At 44.4% G+C, this 21392-nt stretch overlaps 1 protein-coding gene across 1 annotated transcript in view; it reads left to right on the top strand.

The window, feature by feature from the left end:
• MEIOSIN (meiosis initiator) overlaps window positions 1–21392 on the top strand; it is a 2478810-nt gene that overhangs the window by 1520786 nt on the left and 936632 nt on the right. Inside the window, exon 8 of the mRNA XM_085627965.1 lies at window positions 12290–12442. Coding sequence (XP_085484091.1) covers window positions 12290–12442 — 153 coding nt within the window. The remainder of the gene's footprint in view (window positions 1–12289; window positions 12443–21392) is intronic.

Genomic DNA, 21392 nt, shown 5'->3' with positions numbered 1-21392 from the left:
GTATATGGCCTCCCCCAGTCGTTCAATTGAGGCGTTACTTAACATCTGTCAGCTTTTTGGTCGTGCATCTGAATATACCATAAATTGGTCCAAATCGGTTTTATTTATTTTACATGGACCGCCCCCTCGGCTTCCCAAGGACACATTTAAATATTTAGGAATCAATATAACTGTAAGTCCGGAGGCCTTCTATAAGCTAAATCTCATACCTCAACTGGAACGCTTCAGACGAGATGTGACACATTGGGGCACGTTGCCGCTCCTGGGTAAGGCGGCGCTTTTTGAAATGATGGCACTTCCTCGATTCCTTTATGTACTAGAAAACGCACCATTCCTGGTTCCCCCATGCTACTTCAAGGCAATAGAGGTGCAGGTCTCCAGTTTGTTATGGGGGAACAAGCCGGCACAGATAGCGCTGGGCAAACTGGTAAAGGGATGGTTTGCGCTCCCAAATATTCAGTTATACTATTCGGCAGCCCAATTGAAAATAGTTAACCAATGGATACATGCCCCACAAACTAACCCTGCCTTTAAAGCTGATAGACACGAACTTGGGGTAGAAGATATGATGTCGGCGCTATATAACGAGAGGCGACCCCCCTCTTTGCTTGGTCCTACAAAACAAACTATCACTCTCTGGCATAAGGCACATGCTAAATTGGGCTGGCGGGGGGTTATAACCCAACTCACTACCTTATGGGGCACCAAACGGCCGGGGCGACTCAGGAACAGTAAGGGATTTGCTCAATGGGATGCAATTGGCATCTCCACAGTGGGCGATTTGTGGAGTAAAGGGGAAATGATCCCATTTAAGCGTCTTCAGGACCAATACGAGCTGGGTGAGTCAGAACGGTTTCGCTACCTGCAGATTAAACACGCATTACAAGCCGCCTTACCAGCGGGAGTTAAGGTTCCAGAAGCTACCCCTTTAGAAGATAGATTACTAACAGATCATATGCACAGGCGAGCTACCTCCTTCACCTACCGAAAACTAATCAATATTTTTGCCAGACCCCACTGAGGCGCTTAAGGAAAAGTGGTCAAGAGATGTAGGAGAATTGGATGATGTGGATTGGCAAGATGCAACGGCATCCCCGCGGGAGGTGGGCATAGCCTCACGGCTTAGGCTGGTACAGATAAAAATCTTGCATCGTATTTATTAGACCAGAGTCCTCCTCTGCAAAATCGAGAAAGCTTCTCATCCATACTGTTTGAGAGGGTGTGGGAATGAGGAGACCTTTTTTCATACACTATGGCAATGTCCGAGAATTGCGGAATACTGGGCCAGGGTAATGAGGACGATATCACAGGTTGAGGGGATATCACTGCTGCCAGAGCCCAAGAGTTGCCTATTGAACGTTTGGGAATCAAATGATCTTACGCTCATGGCTCAGGTGTGGGTTAAACTGGGGATAATGGTTGCAAAGCGGAACATTGCACAGAGATGGGGCTCGGAAGTCATACCAACGATAGCAGCTTGGTGCAATGATATGGATGGTGTTATGATAACTGAAAAGACTGTGTATAGTAACCGAGGATGCCAGAACAAATGGAATAAAGTATGGGGAGGATGGAATAAATTTAGGGGATACATTTGTGAACCTCCTAGGGCACAGTCTGGGGAAACATCTGAGGAAGAAACTGTTGGAGACATGTGAGAATAATGTAAGAATGATAATTGAAATTGGAGATTTATTTGTTACACAATCGGATTGATGAAGTCCTATGGCTATCAGACTGTAATTGTACTTTAAAATGGTGATGTGAACCGTAAAAATTTTACTTCGTTGATACCAATAAACAAATTTTGAAAAAGATGGTAAGCACTGCTTGATGATCCGTTACAAGAGTGAAAGACATTCCATATAGGAATACATGAAAATTTTCACAAGCCCACACCACTGCTAAACTTTCTTTCTCTGGTTGCGTTCAGTTTGTGACAAACTTCTCCTTGCATATGCCACAAAATGCCTTCAAGCGTTTGGGTGTCCAATGTGCAAGTATCAAGTCCAACCTGACCGGGCTGCTGTCAACAACAACCTCTGTATAAAGTTTCCGATCAACGTAGGCCATTTCAGTGGCATTCTCAATTGCATCCTTGATTTTCTTAAAACTTTGTTCACATTTGTGCGACCACTAAAACAAAGGATTTCTTTTTGTTAAGCCTGTTAACGAAGCACTTACTGGGGCAAAGTCACGTGTGTATCGGGAACAGTAATTGGCCCTGCCAAAGAATGAACGTAACATGGTAATATCGTGTGGGGCACTGGTGGCTGACAAAGCTTGTGGATCCGGTGTCATAACCACATCAGAAAAGATATGGCCAAACAATATGAGGTTTGTTTTACGGGCTTCTCAAAACTAAACCTGCATCAGCAAGTAAACAACACACTTGCGTAAGAGCTTCTCTGGGCAGCTCTGAAAACTAATATGTCATCACTCTAATTGAACGCATTCATGAAAAGTCGTATGATACGTCTCTTGGGAAGGTTCAGCAGCTGATGATACACCAAAACGTAATCATGTATATCTATACAAACCAATATGGATTGAAAAGGTGGTGAATTGAACTGGATGAGCCTATCACTCTGTTTGAACCACAGTTGTGGCTCCCCACTGGCTAACTCCTAGCACTCTTAAGAGTCTTCAGGGTCATACTGATCGATGTGGTCAACCCCCTGGTCTTGTGGCTGATGGCAGCCGGGCCAGGGGTTGAGAGAAAAGCCCACACCCGCCAAAGGAATGCATGTTCATCATAATGTTGTCCCTCTCCCCCGATGGGGAAGAGTCTTAGTGCCCCAACCCACCTGGTCTGTGAGGAGTAGTCGCTGCCCTAGCCCATCTCTGATGGCATTTGGCCTTGGACACCAGATTTCCAACTCTAGTATGCCTCCACGTTATCCCTTTTATTTAACTGTGATATCTCCGTGGCCATCGCCATGCTTCCTCTGGAGCGTCATAAAAGTGTGGCCTTCCCTGGTAGATGATTTTTAGTCAGGCTGGGTACAGGAGCTTTTATTTTATTTGCATAACTCTCAACTTCTGCTTCACCTCCGTAAAGATCCACCTTTGCTACTGTTCCTGCAGTGGGTAGTCTACTAAAAGCATCACCTTGTTAGATTCTATCAGCACAGTTTGTTGGCAACAGGGCCCTGCAAGGATAGCATCCCTGTCAACATAGTTAAAGCGCAAAGTAATCAGCTGAGGGTGGGAGGGGCCCCTCTGGGGCCGGGTGGCCAAGGATCTCTGTGCCCCTTCAATGACAAAGCGAGGAGAAAGGGCCTGCTCTGGTTTCGAGGAGCGGAAAAAGTGGGGAAATACTGTTACAGACGGGCACTCTCCAGCCCCCTGGAAATCCCAACTAGCCGGACATTGTTCTGTTAGGAGCAGCCCTCAGCGTCCTCCATGCATCTCTCCAATTGCAGCACCGCTGAATGCAGTTTTACAAGGTTCTTTTTGAATGATCTTAGTTCATCTTCTGCTGAGGATACCGGTCTCCCACCCAGATGCGGGCGGTACAGGTAAGAGCGGTGGGGCGAGGCGTGGGGAAGTTGACAGATGACAGGATGGGGGGGGGAACACTTATGAAATTAATTAATAAAGCTCCAACAACGAAGTGAGTGATTTCCTCTCACAAGTTAAGCTTTATTAGTCTGTTCAATCCAACATCCATCACCCAGAATGACCGTTGGAAAAGAGAGCGCACCTTGGAATGTTCACAGCATTCTGGAACGATTCAACACAACAGAAGAGGGGTGGGTGGAAAGAACCATGGACAAAAACGAGAATGGAAAATATGATAAAATACAACACATCTCCTTCCCTAGGGAAGCAAAATGTGAGGAAAAAATATATACATACTGCAAAGCTGTAGACTAACAAGAAAAATATACATATTGCTAAAACATCTTATAATCATTATGCCACAATGGTTTTTTGCATTGGTTCTTAAGGAACTCCTTTCTCGATTGAATATTATGTCCAACATTTGTTTGTGCTCTGTATTCCCTTGAGACATTTTGTACATCCTCACTGTTATCTTTGGCAATCCTGTCATTGCTCCACACTTGTCCATCATCAAGAAGTACCACATTTATGAACACTTAGCATATTTTCTTCCACTCCGAAAATTTTGAAGACCCAGAATACACTGATCTTGGCAATTTTACACTTACCACATCCCCTTCATTCCAAATCCTATTTCTCACCAGCACTTTTGCTGTTGTACCTGTTAACATATTTCCTTTGGTGTTCTTGGACCCTTTCTCTGATCTTGTTGCGATCTACTTGCTCTACCTTATTAGCAACTAGCCACAGGGAACTTAACTTGGTGCCTGGTTCTCTTCCTTTGAGAGACTTGAATGGAGAAACACCCGTGATAGAGTGAGGGGTTACAACGGAAGACCAAATAATTTCATCTAACTCTTTCTGAACATCCAATCCTCTGTTCTCATTTAGTTGGATACAATCTTTTATCATACGGTTGATTCTTTCAACTAAACCGTTTGCTCTTGGACAATACAGAGCAGTTTGCAAATGGTTTACAGAAAATCGATGTAGAAACTCTTTCATAAGCGATGATGAAAACTGAACACCATTGTCTGTTATCAATGTTTGTGGAACACCCTTATTTCTGAATACATCTTGTAAAATGTTAATGACAGTACTGGTAATAACATTGTCAACAGTTTTAATGACCACCCATTTAGAGTAATAATCCACTAATCTCCTAACCCCTTAACATTCATTGGACCAATGATGTCTAGTGCCAGTTTGTTCCAGTGGGCCATAGGTACCTCCACAGCAGAAATGTGACCTTTGCTTACATGTTTGCTCTTGTCGCTGCATGAATATCTTATGCATTGTCTAACACTCCTTTCAATCATAGAGTCCATGGCTGGCCACCAATAATGTAACTTGGTCTTATTCTTCGTTAAAATGCATCCTAAATGACCTTCAGGTGCTAACAGAACTATCTTCTCCCGCAAACTTTCAGGCGGAACAAGTTTGTCTCCCCTATATAACTTTTCCTTATATATGTACAATTAATTCCTCACCTCCCAAAATCTATTTACATCATCTTTTAAGTCAGAGCACTTAGTTGGCCATCCTTTCAAAATGAATTATTTTACATTCTGGATACCAAGATCATCTTTTACTCTGCTTTCCCATTCCTTCTCCTGTATGCCTTCTGTAATAGCTGCAATCACACATTCTTCAGCTACATTTCCTTCCAACTCCTCACTTAGCAAGGGGTGTCTAGACAAGCAGTCAGCTGCTTGGTTACTGGGTCCTGGAATATAACACAATCTTAAAATTATACCCTTCTAGACCAAGGAACTATCTCGAGATTCTAGGGGTGGTTCTTTCAATATTGTTTATAGAAAACACATTCACCAAAGGTTTGTGGTCAGTTTTTAAGGTGAAAGGAATGCCCCACAAGAACACCTGAAAATGCTTAACCGCCCAGAAGCAGGCCAGTGCCTCTCTTTCCACCACAGAATATCTAGCTTCTGCTTCAGATAATGCGCTTGATGCAAACGCCATAATCCTTTCTTCACCATCCACCACTTGGCTGAGGTTTGCCCCTCTACCTTTGGTGCTTGCATCAGTAGTGAGAATGCTGCACTTGCTAGTATCACATTGTCCTAAGAAAGGAACATTCACAATGAAGCATTTTAACTTATTGAATGCTTCCATACATTCTTCACTCCAGCTAAACTTTACTCCTTTTCGCAACACATTTCGCACGGAATGGTTAATGTCAACAAAGGTTTTTGCCGAACTTAGAATAATATTGCGACAAACCTAGGAAGGATTTTACTTCGTCCTTGGTGGTGAGAACAGGAGCTGATCTAATAGCTTCAACCAAATCTACCTTAGGCTTTATACCCTCTCTGGATATAACATGTTGTAAGTACGTGCCTGAACGCACTCCTACTTGGCACTTCTCTCTTTTCAAAGTTAATCCTGCCTCCCTCAGCTTAGACAATACTGTTCTGAATGACTTGTTATGCTCCTATTCATTTTTCCCAAAAAACAATAAATCATCCTGAAAGCATAGTACTCTGTCTACTCCGTCCAAGATCCTTTGCATGGCCCTCTGGAACACCGCCGCAGTGGATGCGAGTCCGAAAGGCATCCTACAAAATCTAAATGCACCGAACGGTGTGATGAAAGATGTCAATGCTTTACTAGACGGGTGAAGCTTCACCTGATGATAAGCTGAGGATAAATCGATTACCCAGAAGAACCCAGCATTTCCTACTTGACTCTGCATTTCATTTATATTCGGTAAGGGATGCCTAGCAATCCAAATATTGTTGTTTAATCCCCTCATCTATGCATAATCTGATTGCCTTAGTATTTGGTTTAGACGTAATAGCAATGGGAGCAACCCATTCCGCACGTGCAATGGGTTCAATTACACCTTGACTGATTCATTTGTCCAGTTCTTGTCTAAGAGGTTCCCTCAACATTATGGGTATGTTTATGCATTGGTGTGCCACCGGTTTAGCACTTTCCTTCAATTTTAGTTTATGTTCAAACTCTTTCAAACATCCCAGCTTGTCTGAGAATACTTCTGGGAATTCATCCAGTAATTCCATACCACATGCTGATCTTCTACTAGCATGACAGGCACTTCCGCTGAAGGATCTAGTTTTATACCCAAATCTATTTGATGTGCCCATCCTAAAAGATTAGATCCATGTTTAGCTATGTACACCTTTCCCACCATGCTCCTGTCCTTAAACGTGATCTTATTAATGGCTACACCTGCCAGTGGTATGGGATCGTTGTTATACCCAACTGGGACTACATCGGGTTCAACTAGGGGTGATGATGCCTGATCATGGAACTTGGAATGGTAGGTTTCGCTATTAATGAATGTAAATAGGTAACATGAGTCAGCAAAAACGTCCACTGTTCTTCCACCCAATCCAATCTCACACCTGGGCAAATTAACCATATATACACCCTTACTTCCTTCCGCGTCAACTTGAAGAACATTTACTTCTGTTATCATCACTGTTTTCAATGACATTAACTGTTCTACCAGATGTATCTTTACATACTCGTGCAAAGTGTCCCTTACGATTACATCTTCACATTGCTGTTCTGGCCCAACAATTTACATTATTGGCAAGATGCCCAGAACCTCCACACCTAAAACACTTCATCCTGTTTTCTTGAGGTAATCTTCCCTTGTTATGCTCTTTCGACATTTCATCTTTCTTTTGTTCCTTAACAGCCCATACGTTTTTAAATTCTCCACATATTTCATTTACTTCCTTGTCACTGGTAATAGACATTTCTTTTACACATTCAGCTGTGTGCTCTACACTCTTTGCTATATCTATAGCATTCTTTAAATCAGGATTCCCCACTAATAATTTCTCCTGAATCTAATAAGGGAATCTGTCAATTCATTAAACTCACAAGTGTTTGCTAGTCCTCTTAATACTGCTATGTAATTGCCTACCTTTTCATTCTTTCCCTGACTTCTTCCAAAGGATTTGAGTCTTTCTAAAACCACATTTATCTTATCAGCAAATTGCAATTCTAATTTTCTAATGGTAATAGCATACACATCTCTTACTAAATTCATCTTCCTCTACTTCAAGTTCAGGAACACTATCAAAAACTTTTCCTCCCTTCATTACCCAGGTTATGCAGTAAAATATGCTGTCTCCTTATTGCAGAAAATCCACTTGCACCTATGGCAATTAAATATGCTTCAAACCCCTTAATCCAGCTTTTCCATGCCATTTGAGGTTCTCCTTTCTTTGATAAAAACGGTGGAGGTTGACTCATACTAGCCGCTGCCATGTTAATTTTCAAAGGTAAGTATTTCACACAAAGTTTGAACTACCCTGTGAAACAAAAATAAGGTTGGATCAAAAAATTCGATATAGTAATGGCAACCCCTCCTCTAACATACAAAACTATAAATTTTAGAATGAAAATGTCTCACTGAATATATTCCTGAACCTCTTCTTGAAGTCAAAAATCCTCCATTGGTAGCAAGAAATGATGTTTTGAAAATACTTTCTTGGAGAATGTTAAAATGAAGAGTCCAAAATTATTAAAATGTAATTTAAACTATTTTCCAAAGCGACTTTTCACCGAATGCTAGTCAAGAATAAAAGTTTCCTGTCTCTCCAAATGAGCTTTTCCTTAGTATTTCACACACTTTCCAATGTTAATCCACCTCAAATTGGCATAAACGTAAGCACATTCTCTAGAAGATAACCCCTTGACTGCAGTACATAACGGTGACTATATCTTCAGTCAAATTTTCTCAGCAGGGGACCCCATAAACTCCCTTAACTCACCGCTAAAATGCAGGATCTCCTCAGCAGGATGTCTGTTAGACTCATCAACCACAGAGGCAAAACCAGCGCACCGCTTATTGGTAAAGCCAAGCCCCAACAGAGGCAGAACTTCTCACACGCACAATTTTTCCTCACAACGCTGGAACTGCTTCCTAGATGCTGCACTACTCTGCTGACGAAAGTATCGCAGCCGTAACATCCTCTTCATTCGTGGTTCCCTGTCGAATCGACTGCCACGCTCGCGTACTATTTTTACCTCACTTCGACGTTGAAGCTCCTCCCTTCACACAACGCTACTCAGCTGATCCGGGTTTTCAGCAGGATTCTTGCTCTTTTCCCACAATACAAGACACACTTCTCCTCCACACCTGGATCCTGAAGCTGTTAAATTCTCAAGGGAATCTGCTCTTGATGCACACTGAAGAGATGTCAGTCGATCGGTCACTACAGCTGGGCTACAGACCGAAGGAATGTCGGATAGTTGCCCTCCACGCAACTTCAAGTCGTCGCCAGTGAAATGAATAAAGCTCTAACAACAAAGTGAGTGATTTCATCTCACAAGGTAAGCTTTATTAGTCTGTTCAATCCAATATCCATGGCCCAGAATGACGGTTGGAAAAGGGAGCGCACCTTGGTATGTTCACAGAATTCTGGAACGATTCAACATAACAGAAGAGGGGTGGGTGGAAAGAACCATGGACGGAAACGAGAATGGAAAATATGATAAAATACAACAACTTACCTTGAGCTCGATGCTGTGAGCGCAAGGTAAGTGGTTTTATTCATTTTATTTTCCATATCCCATCGTCTGACACAGGACAGATATCTCTGTCCCAACTCCATCAATGTGTCTTTTCTAAAGCTAACCAGGATTCTTTTATGGCCTGTAGTATGACTTTGGCTGAATGTATGTCTAGTCTAGACTGTATGTCCAGCACTACTCCTGCTGAGGATGCCTGTTTGGTGTATTTGTCTAGAGTCCCCAGTGAGGGCTTTGCCGCCCCTCCTCTCACCATCTGTGCATGGGGCTCCACTGTGCATCATCCTATCTCTGTTTTGGGGTTCAGGGTTGAAGGCACTTCAGGTCTCAATGCACCTACCATGAGTCGCACTTGAGGTTCCATTCAGTCTGCACCAGCATTCCAGAAACCCGGTGCCACAGAAAAGGGGCCGACCATGTCAACTCTCGGGTCTGGTGAAGGCACACCCGGCCCCACTCTCCTCTACAAGTTCCCCACAACAGCTCCATGAAGGGTCCACGGAGGAGGCCAGCTGTTTCCTAAAGCCACCTGGGTCCCTCTTTCAGGGTTGCCACCTGGCTAGCTTCACCTTTGCAGCTCTTAAGCGGCAAATGCAGCTGTTGGCTCCTTTGGGCCACCAGCCTTCCTCTTAATACGTAGTATCTCCTCCTTGCAGCAGGTCTCTCATTGCGGACCAGGCCTCTTGTCCTCGGAGCCCAGATTCGCGGGTCCGCTTGCGGCCAGGTCTCACCAGACCGGACCACCCAGTGTATTCTGCTCTGGTGATGTGGAGGGTGGGGCGCCAGAAGCCACGGGCTCTCCAGATTCCCAGATGCTGGCCCGTAGGGCCACTGAGGACACGTCTGCTCCTCTGTGGCCATCTCTCGCCCTCATGCGCGCGGCTCTCCTAACAACTGGCAGAAGGGAGAGGACATAAGTCCGAAATGGCGAGTCCTGAGGGCGCTTCCCGATCTCTCCGCACCCTGGACCTTGGCCACCTCTGGAGTCAATGGTTGGGCTGGCTCAGTATTTATCCCCCTCTCTCCAACAGCAACCAGAGGGGACCCATAAGGGCATAAGGGGATCCCCTGGGGGCCAAAGCTGTGCATTGGTGCAGGTTGCCCCCATGGCCATATGAGAGACTTCCAGTCAGGTTGATTCTAATTTCTAGTATGCTGGGCAGAATCATCCTTCCCAGCCTATTATTGTGAACTTGGATGTCTGCCTTCTCAAATCTTGCAGTATGGGCACTTGAAGATCCATAATGACTCTATGGCCATTCTCGGAGGTGAAATGTCCTTCCACATGGTGTTCATGTGCAAGAGGTTCTGCATGTGCATATTGCCATGTAGGTGCACCCGAAAAAAAGCCAGGAAGAGGCTGGACTACATTATCTTCTTTACCTGGAAAAGTCTGCTTTACAGTATGCTTCTGTTTGCATACATTTGATTTTCTTTAATCGCTTTTCCAGTAATTTAGGATTTCATAGGGGGCGTAGGAAAGTATTTCCTCCAGTTAGAAGTTTTTCTCATCTGTGGGAATTGATTGTGGTCATGTAAACTGGTGGTCCGTCTTTTGAACCAATGCACAAGGGTGATTAACAGCAACTTTCTTGAAAAGTTAGCTTTTTAGTACCTTGGAAGCTTTCTTTTTTAGTGGCTATTACATTGGTCGGAAGAGTGAGGTTCAAGCTGTCTTTACAGATGAACTGTACACATTTTTTTCATTGGAACAAAGTGTCATTCATTCTTCTTTTCTTCCAAATGTTGTTTCAAATTTTCACATTAATCTATTTCCTTTGACTAATTTCTTTGCAAATCCAACAACCCGAGTAGAGAGGTCATACATACTCTCCACGTTAAGAAGGATTTATTTTATTAATTGGATATAACTTTATAGATTTATTAGGTCAAACAACATTTTGTCATCTGTGGTGTGATTGTACAGATGTAGCTTCCTCTAAACAAAATTTTGCAAGTGGATAGTTTCTTGCATTTTTGCTTTTTATGGAAATACTAATAGATACCTTGTAAGCTTAGGGGCCATTCCACAAGAGATCAATCAACCTTTTGTCATCTGGTGTGGTTCTTAAGGGAGCAAGAGCACCATTTCCTGCCTTCATTTAGTTTATGCTTTTTAAACTGTTTAAGTGGTTTTCTTCAACCACATGTACTGTTTACTTAGGGCCTGATTACAATGTTGTTAGGAAAGCATTCCCACGAATGCCTTCTGAACGGCTCGGCTAAGGGGAGCCCGACCGAGCGATTTGGGTGCACCCGGATATGATTTGGTCGGACTCCCATTGCCTTCAATGGGAGCCTTTTCTCTGAACGTAAACACAGGCTCCCATTGAAAAAAGGGGTGGTTGGGGAAAGTCGTGCACCCTGTGGTGGATACCCCATGGTGCCTGCCACACTGTGCATGCATAGGTATGGGAGACCCATGGGTACCCCCACGGGCCCGAAGTCCGATTCCCACAGCTGTTTCGTCTCGGCCAAACTGATTCGAAACAGCTATCTGAATCGGTCATCCTACTCGCTTGTTCGGAAACCGTCTCCATTGGGCTGTACGATCCAGCTCCTAACGACTCAGGCTGCCTGAATCCCGTTCGTAACCGATAAGGACAGCCTGAGCGGCTCCCTTGATCGTACTTGGTCGTCCGGAAAGGTGACCGATTCAGTCAGAACAAGGATTTTGAATCGGATTCTAACTAATCAAATGCCATTTGGAGCCTTTCCTGACGACATCGGAATCAGGGCCCTTGATGTTTTGGATAATTAGAAAAAAATCAGTAAATGTTGCCTTTAGTGTATTTTTCACATTTGTTTGATTGAATTTGAAAATATGAACATTTAAAAAAAATGATTTATGTAATCCTGTCATATATTACAACATTGGTAGTTCAGAGAATATTTCCATAATAAAGAACTAGGATTACAAATAAGTAACTTTTCTTTCTTCTCTACATTTGACGTTAGATTTTCAAGGACACTTGTTAATAAATGCATTTTTGAAAAGTTCTTGAACTCCTATTAAGCAATTCTAAGCATACATATTTGGGGTAGGGAGATCACCCTTTATGGAGAACTGTTATCAGAGGTAAATAAATTGTCCTTCCATGTTTCTTTATTTGAGCTGGATCCATTTTCCATCTACTTAGCTGTATTTAAATGTAAAATTTGTGTGTATAAAACATAAATGGTTTCATTGCAGGTGTACCCGTAATTTGTTCTCCTGGGAAAAGGGGCTGGAATGGCAGCTGTTGGCTCAGCAGAGACCTAGGCTTGAGCCCTTCACTGTTTACATCTCCTGGACGTCTACTTCCAGGGCAGGCTCTAATGGAAGGAACCGAGAACCTATCACAAGGTAAGAAGAGCACCTTTTACAATAAGTCCGCCAGAGTGATACATAGACTTACACCATGTATTCGAAAAGTGTAATCAGAGTTTCATATATGAAACCGCACATCATCTGTTTATCTAGAATGTATGATGTTACAACGCATACATTTACAACACATGCCTTTACAATGCAGTTTTTACATCGCAACATCCTTTACAACGTATTATTTTACATCGCATGCCATTACATTGCATTTTCAGAAACTACCTTTACAACGCATTCCATTACATTGCATTATACCTTTACAACGCATACCATTACAATGCATACCATTACATCGCATTTAAGGTAAGTGTTGGATAGCAAAGGGGTAAGAATTACTATTCTTACTCCAGTGAGTGCAACAGTAGGGTAAGTGTTGGATAGTGTAAGGGTACATGCGTTGCAATGATATGCATTGTAATGACTTGCGATGTAATGCCTGCTTTGTAGTGACATGCGTTGTAATGACATGCGTTGTAGTGACATGCGATTTAATGGCTGCGTTGTAATGACATGCGATGTAAAGGATGTTGCGTTGTAATGACATGCGATATAAAGGATGTTGCGATGTAATGACTGCTATGTAAAGGTAGTCCGATGTAATGACTGCGTTGTAAAGGTTGTTTCCCTTTTTCTATGCCATATATTAGAACTGCAAATAGTTTTAGGGATTATAGAACAGTAAATGCCCACTACAAGCAAATCAAAGGATTTTGAAGATAGAGTTTATTGTTGGGTTGGGTTCTCTTCTGTTGTGCTTTTGTCGTGCTGCATGTAAGAAAATGCCTCCTTTGACATGGTTAGCACCCACTTTTTGCCTCATGCATTTCATATTATTTCAAATATAAGTGCACTGGGTCCCTGCTAACCAGGCACCCAGTGCCATATCTCTTTCCTAAAACTGTACCATGATTGGCACCTCTTCAACACCCTCTGTAAGTCCCTATTAAATGGTAACCTGATACCTAGGGCCAGGGTACTAAAGAGGGCTGCAACACAAATTGTTTCACGCTACGGACCCCTCACCAATACCATGCAACCTGCCATTGCAGGCTGCATGTCTTGGTGCAGAGAACACCGAAGAGTCGACATGGCACACAGTTCTGTGTTCCATGCCCACATACACTTCATGGTGTATAGGTAAGTCACCCCTACTGCAGGCCTTACATGCCTAAGGCAGGGTGCACTATATCCCATGTGTGGACATATCTGCATGAGCAGATATGACCCTACACTATCTAAGTCCGTTTATGGATACTGTAAGTGCACAGGGAAGCAATAGAGAGTACATGGGCTGGATACTTCTCATTACGAGTTTCCTAGCTCTATGATGGCTTCACTGTAACAAACATCTCGTCTTAATAAGTCCTCACTGATGCCAGGGGTGGCTATATAAATAAATGCACACAGGAGACCCTTTTGGAGGGTCCCCTGAAAAACTACCAAGCAGCAATGTGGTTTTTGACTAGTCTTAGCCAGCCTGCCACCCCCAGACATGTTTCTGACCTCATGGAGTGAGAGAGCCAGCGCTCTCAGAGGCCAGGAACAAATCCAGCTATGGGCGGAGGTGCTTCACACCTCCCCCAGGCTGGGAGGGCCTTCCAGGGTGGGAAGCTTCAAAGGCGATGCTGCCTTTGAAATGCAACCCAGGCGTCTCCAGATAGTGGAGGATGCCAACCCCCATTTCCTACTCACCTTTAGGCCGGAGAACAGGCTGGAAAATAAGTTAGATTAGGAGGTGTGCCCACATTCTGCCAGCACCACCTCTATGTGGGGCAGGCAATGTCGGCACTACTTTTTCAATTCCTCCATCTTAAGAGGTATGATATTACCTATCACGACTAGGGTAGTGCCCCTTCCCACAGGAAGTGGTCACTTAGAGGGTGTAGACACCCTAAAGGTAGTTAGCCCATTGGCTACTGCCTGTCGCCTCCTTTACCGTCCCTAAATACAGTATTTTGGTGGCATCCCTGAACCCTGATTTGATGGACCCAAGTAGAACAACAGACAGAGAAAAGCTGCTGCCCCGAGAACTGAACAACTGCTGCAGAAAATTATCAGCAAACGTGCCAGATGCTTCCAGGACTCAACAGTTGTGGTGTGTTGTCTCATCCTGCAATTGTGAGGCCTTCAAGTACCCCAGAGCACCTCCATCGTTTGACCAATTTCCGAGAACCACCCTTGGAGTAGAGGAGCTACTCCCATGCCTCCTGCAGAAAACGAATACCGAACCGCAAAGTCTGGTTTACCGATCTGCTGCTCCTTGGTGACTTTGGTCACAACATCAAGTCCAGAAAAGAAAGGTACATCTGTCCTGGAGAGTCAGATCTGTCCCCCCACCAAGTGAGAGGACACCAGGACCTCCTGGAGCCCTACCAATACCCGGAGTTCTGGACCCCCTACACAGAAGACCTAGAAGAAAGAGTCCAATAAGGACTGCAACTACCCAGGATGCAGACATCCATTGAGGGACTTCGAGACCCACCCTCTGAGTGGCCCATCTGCCCCAGAATCATCACCGCAACCTGCCCACCTCTGACCACAGGACCATCTTGATACACAACATTGGCTGCCCTACCTGCTCTGCACCCAGCCCGCCCGAGTATGGTCCTGAGGCCCTTGCAACCTGCTTCCTCGAGGAGGACCCCTTAGACTTGCCTTTAAGTCCCTCTGTGCAGTGTATTTTCAGATGGCCCCCTTCTTCGCAGTGCACCGGCTACCAACGACCTCAGCACCCTTCTCCCTTCCGATTCCAGGGCTCTCCCAATCTTCCGTTGCTGGAGCATTGGACCTGGTCCTGCCTCTTACCTACATCCAGAAGATGAACCTCACGACCCCACTGTGTTATTTTATATGCTTTTTTCTATTTTCTCCCATTGACTTAAATTGTACCTTATTGCGCACAGCAGTAATTTATTTTGAAAAATCATTACTCAAAAAGTACTTACCTTAGAACAAAGTTCTTGGTCTGAAATAATATATAGAAATCAATGTTATTTTTACAAATTGGTCTCGCATTTATTCTTATGTGTTTCTTATTTATTGCCTCTGAAAGTCGAACAAATACTTAGCACTACCCTCTGATAAGCCTAACTGCTCGCCCACACTTTCACAAAAAGTTTGTTAGTATTATCTACTTTTGCCTCTGTACACCAGTAAGTGATCCGTTAGTCTCTCTGCACAGTGTACTTGGTTTTAGTACACTATATAGAGATCCAGCCTCCTACATTGTTGGCAGAGGTGGGCTCTACGACTTTGCATTTGCTGATACCGCTCTATCAATAAGTGACCAAATGAGTAAACTAGAAATTGTCTTTAGCCTAGTTGTATTTTTTCAATATCCCTAATTTTTCAAATTTTCTAGAATTAACTGCTTGGGTCTTGGCTAAGTCCTTGAAACTAAATGGTTTAAAATTAAAAGTTTCTTACTGTAGGTAGGACAAAGTATTTTTGTTCAGGTTTTTTTTCTCTCTCAAACGTCCCAACTGAAGTAAAAATATTGAGTGGTATATAGAACCTGGCTCAGGAGCTCGACCTGCCCTCTTAACTGGCCCTATGCCAAGCTAAGGGTTCTCTTTAAAGGTTATGATATCAAAAATGGCTCTCATGCTACCATAGAGAAGCTTAGAAGGCGTTTGGCCGATTTGAGAGAGATAACCCAGAACTAGTAGCTGCATCCTATGAGGATCAGAATCCCTAAGAGAATTCTTCTGAGGAGGTAATAGAATCTGTCCCCTCATGAGCAGAGGATGTTATAATAGACCTGAGACTGCTTACACAGTGCCCTCTATAAGTTAGCATTCGCTGCACCATTTTCTGTTTAGATGTCATTTTGCATGATGATGAAAACTAATCCTTTGCCATTTCCAAGAAAACCCTCTGTTAACTTTTGTTCTGGAGTGTTGAAGTTTTGCCTCAGTAATGAATAGACTGTTCATATTAACTCATACCTTTCTCTCTAGATAGAGGCCCTCTCCCACTTGTCTGGTGGCGGGCGCAGGGTGAAACGACCTTGGATTGTGTTAGGTTGCGTGAGATACAAGAACCAAAAGCTATTTTCTTTGTATTACACTGTCCTGCTGCATCTGCCTGGAAAATTCCACTGTGGGCATGTTTTTGCCTGAAAATGAAATGTACATAATGTATCTCTATGCTTGTTGATTTCAGTTCCCTCTGTACCCCTCTTCAAGACTGTACAGATGGGGCTCCACTCTGAGCGTATCGGAATAAAACACTTATTGGTAAATTCTCCACTGTTCTTCCGACACTTCATTTGGTATGGAGGGCTGAGAGGTGGACCGAGGAGACCCGGGTAGCCCCAAGCTGGTCACTTCCTTCAGTTGCCGCCCGAACAGGGACTCCTTCGGGTGATTGATCCATCCCTTTTCCGCAGACAGGGGAAAGGACGAGGACATCGTCGGGTCGGAATGACGGCTCAGGGATCCCTGCACAGAGTTTCTGTTACTCACAGCTGCTCTTTCTGTCCCGCCGGACAGTGCCTCGCTCAGTGGTCATCCCGACTGGAGTCCTGAATGGCGAAACCCTTGATCTGACTGTTTGGTCTGAAGAGTCGGCAGTGGAGAACTGGTTTGTTTGTACTACTGATATCAGGTGAGTTTGTTTTGGTTCTATGTAATATGTTACCATTGTGGTTTGAGTTTGTTACGGTCTAAGGACTGTCTTGATAAAAAGTGTTAGCAAATACTTTGCCAGGTAACAATAACAATTTTGTTTTTTACTATGCAATGCCTGGCCTAAGTAAACTTTGGAGTTTGTGTTGTTGTTGTTGTTCTGCAGATGCTCGGTTGGAAGAAGCTCAGCCTGCACCTACTGAATGCAGCCCTAATTTTGATATGTATGTGAAGCATGGTCTTGGCCCTATTATGTTTAGTACATTATAGCACAAATATACAAGGGACAATGCCCAGTTGCAGTGGCCTTTGACACGCTCTTTTGATGAACTGAAGATTGGCTTTTTACAGGAACAGTTGTTTAAGAGACGAAGTAGACAGTCGATGTTTGACTCTCTTTGAACTTGGCAGAAGGAGGCTAAGCAAAAATAGTTAAATATGGAGAAAGACGCACGTAAAGGGAGGATGCAGACTCTTACACTAAAAGATTTCGAGTATGATAGAGAAAAACAGGAGACAGGTATAGAATGTGAGGCTAGGAGATTTTGGTTGCATTTTGACAAGTCCTATGTGGCCAAAGAGGACAATTATACCTTTTTTTTAAATGCATTTTTTAGTTTTGTATTTTAATACACAATTAAAAATAATATACATTCACTAATCCAACAAAAAAGGAGGGAAAATAACACAAGCGTGGATCACTTACATCAGAAACAAATGTCAACTTAACAATATCAGAACATTGCATGGCAGCAATGAGAGGGAAGGCAGGTGAGGCATGAGTGACATGACAAATGCATAGGTAAAAGAATAAATAGGTGGGCGGTCCGTCTGGAACAGTTCTATCATGCGGAAGGCCAATGGACATGAGAACCTCATAGAATAAAATAATTTATCTGCAGAGAACATTCTAAGGCATTGATATACATAGATTACCCACACTCATTTACTAGTCGTTAGGAGTATCTGCCGAGGCCTGTTGTGCGGCTTGATATTGAGCAAACATACCCCAAAAACTCTTTGGGCGGTTACAAGGAGGGAGCATTTTGTTATAAACATCAGATTGAGTATTACAGTAGACCATATCGTGCTCCCACTCTGTCACAGTGGGGACAGGGCCCCTCATCCAACGCATAACCAGCCCACGCTTGGCAAGGAGAAGACCAATTGCTACCAGCTTACGTACATTCTTCTTGAGTTGTTTAGTATAACCAAGCAGTGCCAGCAGGGGATCTGGAGCAAGGGATAGCTCTAGTATGTCATTCAGCTTCTGAAATATTGTTCCCCAATAATATTGTACCTGTGGCCACAGCCATGCCTGATGAAAAAAAAACAGCAGATAACAATTATCAGTGTCTCTCAATCCATACCCAAACAGACGTAGAGGGGAGTGATAAACTCTGTTTAAAAATTTTAAATGGGCAAGTCGATGACGACCATTAATAGAGATCTTACGGGTACCCTCACAACAGTAGAACCATATGTCATCTGTAATGGGAACGCCAACATCCAGCTGCCAGGCTTGTCTAACCCCGCTAAGGGAGGGAGTCTTCGTTACCAGGGCCGAGGCATATAGTTTGGAAATAAGTTTACATGGGGACTGAGCGCTCAAGAGAACTGTCAATGGGGGAATGACCAAGGGCTCCTGTAAGTCTTCCCCTAGTGTCGCCCGCAAAGCGTGCCGAGTTCTGAAAAAGTGGATTATGGTCAGTGTCGAGTGCACGTTACTTGCGCCCGCGACTTCTTCCCACGAACCCACCCACCCATGTTGGAAGAAGTCACCCATATTCTGTATGTGTAGTTTGTTGAGGGAGTCTAGGGTGCCTTTCTCCAAACTAAGTGCAAACCATTGGCACCATTCAACATGCATTTGGGGTGAATATAATTGTGCCCCGTAATACATTCCGAGCAGAGCCTTCCACGCATGGACAACGGAATTAATCGAGTCCAATATACCGCAGCGCCTCGTTGGAGCTTGCTTTAGGAAGCGAGGCAGGGAGTGCGGGGTAGCAGCAACCCTCTCGATATGAAGATGTGGTAAATCATGGGGCCATGCACCTAGCTGTACACATGAGAGGCTTGCGCAGCCCTGAAATACAGTTTGAAATTCGGGGCATTCAGTCCGCCAGCAGTGTACGGAAGCATGAGGGTGTCCAAAGCTACTCTAGGGGACTTACCAGCCCACGCCAATTTGACCATCAGGGAGCGGAGTTCACGAAACAGATGCAGAGGCACCACTATGGGTATATTAATAAAAAGAGAAAGCAGGCCAGGGAGCACAACCATTGTCATCAAAGAAACTCTACCGGCCAAAGACAATGGGAGTCGTATCCATATTTCTATATCATCGCCGAGCTTATCTATCACTTTACCATAATTAGCTTTAATCACCACATCCGCATCTGAGTGGACTTGAATGCCCAGATAACACACCAGTTCAACAGTCCATTGCAGTGGGAATTCAAGCGGAAACTGCGCCATGGAAGGCGTCAACGGGAACAGTATAGATTTATCCCAATTAATCCTTAGGCCAAAAAAGGCCACCAAAGCGCAGTACCTCACGTATCACGGGTGATAGATGGGTCTTGAGATCTCTAATATATAAAAGCGTATTATCCGCATAGGCAGAGGTAAAGAGATTGTAATGGGGAAACCGAAGTCCTCTGTGCCTGTGATATTCACGCAATGCCCGCAGCAGAGGTTCAGCAGCTACTGCATACAGCAATGGGAACAAAGGGCATCCCTGCCTAGTACCCCGCAAGATTGGAAACAGGACAGAAACCACACCTCCCGTGCGCACCCGAGCAACCGGAGAATTGTAGAGCACCAAAATCAATTGCAAGCAAACCTCACTGGCCCTCAGTCGGCGCAACACAGCATACATAAATTTCCATTCAATCGAATAGAAAGCCTTCTCGGCATCTAAAAAAACCGCAGCAGCTTTGACCTCCAGACGGACATGCTGCAGAGCCCCGAATACCGTACGAAGATTGTGTGAGAACGTGCGACCCGGGATGAACCCAGCTTGTTCAGGGTCTATTAGCTGAGGGACAAGTGGTGACAGACGATTCGCTAAAATTTTCATGAACAGCTTAGTGTCCACGTTGAGTAACGAAAGCGGACTATAAGAGGGGCACCTTCGAGGGTCTTTATTGGGCTTCAACAAAGTAATAATCAACGCCTCACGCATGGATGGGGGCATGATACCGTCTGCGGCTGTCTCATGAAACAGAGATATAAGATGTGGAATTAGAAGATCGCTGACGCCCTTGTAGAATGTGACCGTAAGGCCGTCAAGCCCAGGGGCTCTGCCCGCACGCATCGAACCCAAAGCGAGGCAAACCTACGCTGCCTGCCGCCAGTACTGATCCAGACCAATCAGACTCACCATAAGCTCTAGCGGAAGCGTACTTGCCCATATGCTTGACTTCGCTGTCAGCCTCTTCATGGAATTCAGCCAGTGTGGCCTTAAGTTGTTCACGTACTTCAGGGTCCTTAGTGAGTGATAGGCGTGTCTCAAGGACCGCCAGACGGGACTCCAGCAAAGTGAGGCGACCACGAATAGCTCAGAGAACACCCGCGTGTTTGTTAATGGCTATGCCCCTGATGAAAACTTTAAACGCCCCCCATACTGTGGCGAAGGAGTCAACCGATCCCACATTAATATCGAATTACTCTGCGATCGAGTCACTCAACTCAGAGTGGAAGACAGAATCTAATAGCGAATAGGGTGGAAAGCGACACAAAAAAGGAGGAGGAGAGCGAGGAGGCACTGCAACAGTGACCGTGACCGGGGAATGATCCGAGAACGAGCAGGCCAGGACAGTACAATCCAACACCTTTGGCAGCAGGGTTCTTGAGATAAACCAATAATCAATGCGCGTGTGAATATCAAATTGCGCAGAGTAATGTGTATACCCCCCACGAGCAGCTGAGCGAGACCACCAGACGTCCGCCAGCTGAAGTTGTAAAGCAGCATCTGCCTTCGCTGAGGCTGAAAGAGGACGAATTGGGCCCTTCGAGCGATCAAGGGTAGTGTCTAATATACAATTGAAATCTCCCCCCCAGAGTATCGGTAGGGAACAGTGATCTTTGAGTAACGCAAACAGGGAGCGATAGAACCCCGGATCATCATAGTTTGGACCATAAGAGTTGACAACCAGGAATTCCCACTCTGAACTATAGCATCGGGACACTACATATCTGCCTGTCGGGTCAGTCGTCAGAGGATCTAATTTATAGCCAGCCTTAGGGTTAAGCCATGTCAGTACACCCCCAGAATGGGAAGTGAAGCAAGCCGC

The sequence above is a fragment of the Triturus cristatus genome, chromosome 9 (genome assembly GCF_964204655.1).
Source record: "Triturus cristatus chromosome 9, aTriCri1.1, whole genome shotgun sequence".
Taxonomy (NCBI): Eukaryota; Metazoa; Chordata; class Amphibia; order Caudata; family Salamandridae; genus Triturus; species Triturus cristatus.
The sequence above is the reverse complement of the archived record's forward strand: the minus strand, read 5'-3'. Positions and strand labels throughout refer to the sequence as shown.